The sequence below is a fragment of the Sinocyclocheilus grahami genome, unplaced genomic scaffold (genome assembly GCF_001515645.1).
Source record: "Sinocyclocheilus grahami isolate Dianchi unplaced genomic scaffold, SAMN03320097.WGS_v1.1 scaffold290.1, whole genome shotgun sequence".
NCBI classification, from domain to species: domain Eukaryota; kingdom Metazoa; phylum Chordata; class Actinopteri; order Cypriniformes; family Cyprinidae; genus Sinocyclocheilus; species Sinocyclocheilus grahami.
The window spans coordinates 15608-24292 of record NW_015505469.1 but is presented as its reverse complement, the minus strand read 5'-3'; the positions used below and the strand labels follow the sequence as shown (position 1 = coordinate 24292).

General features: G+C 39.7%; 1 protein-coding gene across 1 annotated transcript in view; it reads right to left on the bottom strand.

The window, feature by feature from the left end:
- Positions 1 to 1460: 1460 nt before the first annotated feature.
- LOC107600726 (mitogen-activated protein kinase kinase kinase MLT-like) overlaps positions 1461 to 8685 on the bottom strand; it is a gene marked incomplete at its 5' end in the record, with an annotated part of 21298 nt that continues 14073 nt past the window's right edge. Inside the window, 4 exons of the mRNA XM_016292685.1 lie at positions 1461 to 2291; positions 3578 to 3728; positions 5299 to 5373; positions 5606 to 5722. Coding sequence (XP_016148171.1) covers positions 1621 to 2291; positions 3578 to 3728; positions 5299 to 5373; positions 5606 to 5722 — 1014 coding nt within the window. The remainder of the gene's footprint in view (positions 2292 to 3577; positions 3729 to 5298; positions 5374 to 5605; positions 5723 to 8685) is intronic.

The window sequence follows — 8685 nt, the reverse complement described above, 5'->3', positions numbered from 1 at the left end:
TTCAGAAAATGCATAATTGATGACATTTAAAATCAGTATATCCATTTCATGGTGAACTTTTACCCTTTATCAGTGTCAGTTTAGAAGATGCTTTTATTGAATCCCCTAGGAACACTTAAGTGCTTTGGTTATAAGCCAACTCTCCAGCCCTTACGGTGGATCAAACGTGATTCATTATCAACCCCTGTCCTAAACATAGACTATAAAAACATGGACATATAGTGTCCGTGACGTCACCCGTAGGTTTCTGAAGAGAGTTTTTGAAGCTCAAAAGTGGGCGGAGCCGGCCGTCGCCATCTTGGCAGCGTGTCTCTCCCGGATAATCGAAAATGGGCAAAGAGGCGGGAGCAGGTTGCTGAAGCCACGCCCACCTAGCTCGACGCCGGTGACAGCAGCAGCAATCCACCTGTCACTCAAGTGGCCACGCCCTTAATTATGCAGAACTTTAAGGCTTAATATAATTTAAATGGACGAGTTATAAAAAAATTCACCCCCTCACTGTTGTCATCAAGGGCAAAATTAGCAATATAGACCAAAACCACTTTTTGAACCAGGCTGTAAGCATGTTTTTTCTGCTGTAAAGTTGGGCATTTTAACATGGGGGGGGGGCTTCACGAGAGAGCGCGGGAGGTTGTCGCTTGGTCCTAACTACACGCGACACGACAAGATTCCAGCGTCAAGCAATTTGGGTGTCCAAACTAGACAAAATCAATCAAATATCACAGCCAATCAGAAGCGTGTGTGGGCGGGCTCTCTCTGGAAGCGCACTGCACTCGCAACGAAATGGATACGTTTATAATCGAATTCATAAATATCAAACATTTTTAACATCGTTAAATGTACATACTGAGTGACTGATACCATCTTCGTCATCATGGAAAACGCTTGTTGGTTCGCAATGTGTTCGCAGTTTTAATGTACATGTTTGCTTTAATTTATTTTCAAAATCTGAGGTTAACTATGTTGTTGCTTTCAGTATGGCTATAAGCTCACGCTAAATGATATTCAAATTCACATTAGACACGTTTAAGTTTTTATAAAGTGCATAATCACCTAAGATTATCTACTGTCATATAGTTTGTATGTTGTTGTTGTTCCAGCCGCGACATCGCGGAAATAGAAACCATTGTAGAAACCACAACACCGTGTCCTAGCTACATGCAACGCGAGGCCACGTCAAGTGATAAAAGGTATCTCTTCCATGTTAATCAGAGGTTTTGTCCTAACTATAGCCACGACGGCGACACGTGAAATTTCTATTGTAGAAATGGTTTCTATTTCCGCAACGTCGTGGCTGGAACAACAACATACAAATTATACAAATTAAATGATAAAACTGTGAACTCAGTGCGAACCAACAAGCGTATTCCATAACAAAGATGGTATCAGTCACTCAGTATGTACATTTAATAATCTTAAAAAATTTAATATTTATGAATTAGATTATAAACGTATTTCGTTGCGAGTGCAGTGCGCTTCCAGAGAGAGCCCGCCCACACGCGCTTTTGATTGGCTGTGATATTTGATTGATTCTGCCGCGTCGCGTCTGGTGTGGACACTCAAATTGCTTGTCGCTGGAATCTTGACTAGTTAGGACACGGTGTAACGCTTTATAAGCACTCAACTTCGGCCACGCCCACCGCCTCTCCCTCCTCTGCGCGGCCGGCCTCTGCCCTGCCTCACTTCCTGGTGCTTATGTTCCTGTTTATTAGGTTTCTTTCTTTCTACTTTAATCCAGTCCCCATCACCAGACCCGGCCTCTACAGACGCCCCTTTCTGCTTCACCCCCTCAGTGACAACGGACATCCCCGGTATTGGGCGTTGGTGGTTAGACGGTGTCATATAGGAGTTGTTGCTTCGGGGCCGGCCAGCATGTTGCAAGCCTCTGGATCCTCTCTGTGACATCTGATTAGGCCTTCTGGCTTCCACTTCTCCTCCGTTGGTTTTAAACATGTAGTATGCTTTTCTGTGGTAGTTGTGTTTAGCTCCAGCACTAGGGGGCCGCTCTCGCTCCAAGGTGCTCTCAGATGTCGTGCTGGACGGGCTGCTGCCCTTTGACCCCAGATGGATGGTGGAGAGTTTGACGGAAAGGGTGGGAGAGGAACTCCGCGAGTCTGTCCATGGAGTGAGAGGGCTGCGATTGGGTGATCTCCTGACAGCGGCGGCGTACGATGATTGGTTCTCGATGACGGAGAGGAACTGAGGGAGGGTCATCTTGCCTGTGGACTCCTGGGCAGCTTGCTCTCTCCACTGCTTCATTCTCAGACTGTAAATCCATCTGGGATCAACACCTGATCGAGGAACAGAATAATAGAATGAGAAACCGAGACATTTTCCATGGATATGCAAAATAGGGCTGAAAGGACATTTCATCTCAGAAGGTCAAACTAAGTATCATTGCAGCTGGTTTATTTATTGTACATTTCATGTGGGGTTTGCAATTTTTGCAACACTGATATCCAAATGTTTGTAATTGCTATTAGTATTTTTTATTTCCAACTACAACAGCCCAAAAAATGTAAAATAAAATAACATTAAATAAAATAAAAATAATAAAATCATACAAAATAAAGTAACAGGATTGCAAATATTGCCCACATTAAGCTATTACTCAGTAGGAACTAGTTAGTTTACCTATAAATTAAAGATCATTTATTATTTTTCACTCAAAAACTTGATAGTAGGGTTGAATGACACCTGCATACAATGTACAATTTTGTGTAAAAAATATATATGTGTTTATAATTGTCATATGTGACCCTGGAGCACAAAAGCAGTGTTAAGTCGTTGGGGGATATTTGTAGCAATAGCCAACAATACATTGTATGGGTCAAAATTATCGATTTTTCTGTTATGCCAAAAATCATTAGGATATTAAGTAAAGATCATGTTCCATGAAGATATTTTGTACATTTGTAAATATATTAAAACTTAATTTTTGATTAGTAATATGCATTGCTAAGAACTTCATTTGGACAACTTTAAAGATGATTTTCTCAATATTTAGATTTTTTTGCACCCTCAGATTCCAGATTTTCAAATAGTTTTATCTCGGCCAAATATTGTCCGATCCTAACAAACCATACATCAATGGAAAGCTTATTTATTCAGCTTTTAGATGTTGTATAAATCTCAATTTAAAAAAATTTACACTTATGACTGGTTTTGTGGTCCAGGGTCACATATGTGTTATATATTATGCATACACACACACACATATACATATATGTATATTTAAAATACAATTGTACAATTTATATATATACAGAACTGGAGGTTTACTTGAAAATTGTAGTCTGTTACTGATTCCAAACTGCATGAAAAATTGTAATATGTAATTGTAATACGTACTCATATAATCAATAAAAGAGTATAATTTGAGTATTTAAAAATGTAATTGAATCTAATTACAAGTACTTAATGTTTTGGAATCTGATTACGTAATCCAGATTACATGTGATCAATTACTACCCAGTTCTCAATTGCTATATATTATATTGCCTTTCAAAAGAAAATTCAATATAATTAATTTGAATATGACACCAAACAAGCTCTCTACCAATCAGTATTGATTTACCTGAGTTGGACCTGCTTCTGTTGTGACCTTCCCTGATGCTCGGCGCCGTCTCAATGACCAGCTCTACAGGTCTGATCACGTCCCTCCCGCTGTCTGGACTCCACTGCACTCTGTGCTCGTGTCTCGTGCACTTAGGAGATCTCACGTTACCCTGGCAGGAGACAAGGCACCAGCTTAAACATGTCCCCTTATAACCTTAATGGCACATTTTGCATACAGATTTCAAATATACCTAATGGATTTTACACTGTTTAGAAAGTTGCACATAAAGAGTTTTCATAAAAGCATACTGCTTGTGTATTTGAAATTACTCTCTACAATGACAAAATGTCCAGTGAAATGTTGACGTTGTATATTTAACATGAAATTAAAATTCATTCATTCATAAAAAATCTTAATATGAGTTCCTACCCATGTGAAAAAGAAGTGTACTTAATTGTATTTCATGTGCACTTGAAATGTACTTTGAAATTTAAAATTATATATTTCAGAAGTGTTCATACTAATATTAATCAAAAAGGCCACTCAAGTTTACATCATTTTAAATCATTATGTTTTCATAATCTTTTGTTATGTTTTAAAGAAGCACACTTATTTTGATGTGTTGACTATCATACTAAATATATACATGTAAAGAACTTTTTATAATTTTAAATGCAGTGTGATATTGCATTTAAATGTAATATAAATGTACTAAATTGCAACATCATCATTACAATATATAAGCTTTGATCACAGGAATAAATTACATCGTAAAATATATTCAAATAGAAAACAGTTATTTTAAATAGTAAAAATATTCCACAATATTACTGCTTTTGCTGTATTTTGGATCAAATAAATGCAAGCTTGGTGAGCAGAAAATACTTCTTTAAACTCTAAAAAAAACATAAAAAATCTTACTGTTCAAAAACTTTTGAATGGGAGTGTAGATAACGACATACAAGTTTTAATAGAAAATATTAACAGTTTACCATAAATGTGTGTTTGTACATTCGACAGTACTCCATATTTAAAAGACAAGTTATTGTGAAATTACTATAATACATTTTTTTGCAATTAACATGCATTCATATTTAATAAAGCTTTCAGTTTTCACTTCAATACATATAATAATCAATATATAACCAATAATCAAGATCAAGTCTTGACAGGGGAAGTCGTGGCCTAATGGTTAGAGAGTCGGACTCGTAAGGTTGTGGGTTCGAGTCTCGTACCTGGCAGGGATTGTAGGTGGGGGGAGTGAATGTACAGCGCTCTCTCCCACCTTCAATACCACGACTGAGGTGCCTTGAGCTGCCTTGAGCATGGCACCGAACCCCCAACTGCTGCCCACTGCTCTGGGTGTGTGTTCACGGTGTGTGTGTTCACTGCTGTGTGTGTGCACTTTGGATGGGATAAATGCAGAGCACTAATTCCGAGTATGGGTCACCATACTTGGCCACATGTCACGTCATTAAGTCACTAACATTGTATTTTCTTACAGAATATGCAGTTTCACTCTGCAAAAATGTCACACTGCAGAATTGGTTGCACTTTATTTTACAGGATACGCACTGCACTGAAAGTATTAAGTAATATAAAGTAACTACATGGACTTATAGGTTAGGTATAGGTTTTAATTACTACTTGTACTATAGCAAATATGTAGTAAGTACATTCAGAACACTATTTCATGTAGACTGCACTGTGGACCTAGTCTTTTTTGTTTTGGTACTTACCTCATAGTTTACTGTGCAGTCAACGATTTGTGTGCCAGAAATCCCCACGATCCACTTATCCATCACAAACGGAGGCTGGAGAGTAATTGAGATTTGACCACAAACAGTAAAGCACATCAACCTAAGGCTGAAAGGCATGACAGCATCATAACAAGCATCTACTCACAACACATTTAAAACGTGTGTTGGCGGTTGTGAGGTTAAGACACAAACATCTCTGCTATACGACCTCAGTCTCCTGCATTCCTCAAAACACAGTACAAACATAACGGAGACGTAATGTACACTGTTCCATGACATTTCTCACCTTGGTCATCTTTAATACATCTACATCTGGTCTGTTGGCATTAAAGGTCACGTCTTTGATATATGCGATTGCCACCTCATCCCCATCAAGCTCCATGTACACTTTCCATTTGCAGTCCTGCGGAGGTCAGAAATACAGAGATACATATGAGACAACAGTCGGTAGAATGAGGTTAAACTGTAGCATCTTATGTAGGTAAATGTGGCCAAACAGAAATGTAGACCTGTATGATTTTAGCTTTTTTGAGGGCGATATAACCCAACAGCATAACCTAGAGGACGATAATGTGTATTCAAATCACACTTGAGCTTTAATGGCTCTTTTTGCAAAGCACAAACCTGGGTGACACCACCCTGTACACTTTAATCTAAATCGATTTTCACATTTCCAGGTCAACAGTTTTAAATCTAATTGCTTAGAAAAGTAATAACTCAATTGTCTAATTTTCTGAAGTAACACTTCTTTCCCATACAAAACTTGTGGGTGACTGCCAGGGTGCTGCTAAGATATTCTGAGTGTTTTTTTTTTTATTTGGTTCTAGAGTGTTTTGGCTACTCTCAATTCATCTCTGTGATTCTGATCTTCAAACTCTATCTTTCAGTGTAAGCCTATAGGAATTTTTCAGGAATTGGTGACAGTCGTAAACACAATCACGAGTAGCAAATCTCAGTTTCATGATTTAAGATATCATTTAATGTGAGCGATGCTTGCCTGTGCAGAAGTCACCTATTCGGAGTGTTTAGCACGCTGCTATACAGCTTCTACGTAATTTTGGGTGGTTGCCCCCCTCTTGTCAAAGTATACTTTGTTATTTTTTTATGCATATACAGTAGGCTATATGCACAGTATTTGTGGTGGAAATTTCAACATCTGCACCGTAAATATTCTGACAGATCAGTCCACAAGGTGACAACACTGATCTGTACCATTGTCTAACAGTCGAAAATCAAACAGAGGAGGCAGAACAACAATAAACACAATAAACGTCCCAGTAAGAGATTGTAAGAAATCCACACAATTCTAGTTTATCCGAATACAAAGATATTTTTATTGGTGATACGTTCTGGAGAGAAATAGCGGGGACACTGGACAAGGATGAAGCTTTCTAACTTTTTTAAACGTGTGTGTTATAATGCACGTGTTTGTGTTGATTGCATCGTTTTGCCTCTAGGTGGCGACAAGTGACGGATCAAAAATGTATTTGTCATTGAATCATTCATTCAGGATTCGTTCAAAAACGCTGATTCATCCCGTAATGAAACAAGTGTTTATGAGTGAGTCACTGAATCATTCATTCAAACCAATTTTTCATAATTTTAATATCGAAAATTGGTGTATTAAATATAGTATATTTTAAATACATATACTATATTCAAATGTTTAATAATCCATTTCAATTAATTAAGCACTTTCAAATAGACTGCAGCAATTAATATTTTGTCACACATTATTTAGTTTAGTTCAGAATCATGGGAGAATCGTGATCTCTATTTGAGACAAAAAAATCGTGATTCTCAATTTATCCAGAATCTACTGTAGCTCTACTACAAGGTGCACTCAGACGCGACAGTAATTCCAAATATGCAGATAATGGCCCTGTCCCAAATTGCACCCTAAACCCTCGCGGTCTTCCACTTAGTCCGCACTTTCGTGACGTAATGCAGAAGTGCGGATCGAGGCCGCAAAGGGGGCGCTCGCGAGCACCCTTCTGAATGCTAAAATGACGAATGGGACATGAACTTAACAGACACACGCACACGGCGGCCATTGTAAGTTCATAAGACCGCAAGTGCACATGAAGTGTTCCATTTGGGACAGGGCACTTTGGTTTGGAACGAAACCTTCAATGTGGCGGCCATGATTGTTTTCACTCCAAAGTGCCCATCGGAGGGCGATATATGCTGTTTTTAACGCACCGCTAGTTCTGATTTTCCTTTTGATTGACAGATGCAGACTACTGCCACCTGCTGGTGTGGAGAGTTACGTGCTAGTTGGCCATTGGCTGTAGTATTTGTGGTGTGTTCAAGCACAAATTTTTGGTGCAGACTCAGACGATATGATACACCGCGGTACACTTTTCATTGCTTCTAGTTCATTTATGTTAGATTGGTGCATCTGGGCCTTGAATACGTACAATAGGACAAGTTCATAAATGGACACACTTAACACTAGCTTTTCGAGTGTTACAGATAATATCGAACTTTGAGGTGTGGCGTGTAAACGCAAGCACATCCTGGTGGAAGCCAAGCGTGAGAATGAATGTTTGAATGTCAACCGGTGTTCATTCACACACGCGTGTTTCTGAGACAGAATGATGTGAAGACTGAAGCTAAGAGATCAGAGTGCAGAGAAGCGACCGTGTTCGTTTCTCAGGCATAACATGAGCGGGAGACCTTAACATCCATTCTCATTCACATTAGCAATGGAGATGAGGACCTTTTCTGAGAGGCCATGCAAGAAACGGCTGAACCGAGCACGCTAGGCAGAGAGCGGTAATGATCTGTCCAATCTGCCAGCCCGGTGCCGAGGTCAAAGTTTACCGCTTCAAGCACGTGGCTGTTCACACTTACACAACATCTCGACAGAGAACGAGCCCTCTTCCTCGTGCGAGAGGCGAGGGAACGAGGAAAAGGCAATCGTGAACGTGTGCCTGTTTGTTTTGGATGGGGCTTAAAGGCGTCCAGTAACACGTCGGCTGAGCGCTGACCAAGCATTTGCCAAACGTTAGCCCTGCCTAATAGCAGCAGCAGAAACAATGTGCGGTAATGACGGCCAGCGTGGTAAGCGTCTAATGACACCTCATACATAATTCAGCACCTTTCCGGCGACTAAGCCCTGATATCCTCATTAACAGAAACACTCTGTGCTGTCAGATGGGCAAAGCACAATCGCTGGGTCTCATTTAGGCTTTGAGAAGTGCAGCTGGTACCACAACACCGCCAGGAAAGAGAGAGAGAGAGAGAGAGAGAGAGAGAGAGAGAGAGAGAGAGAGAGAGAGACACAGAGCGAGAGAGAGAGAGAGAGAGACACACACACACAGAGAGAGAGAGAGACACACACACACACAGAGAGAGAGAGAG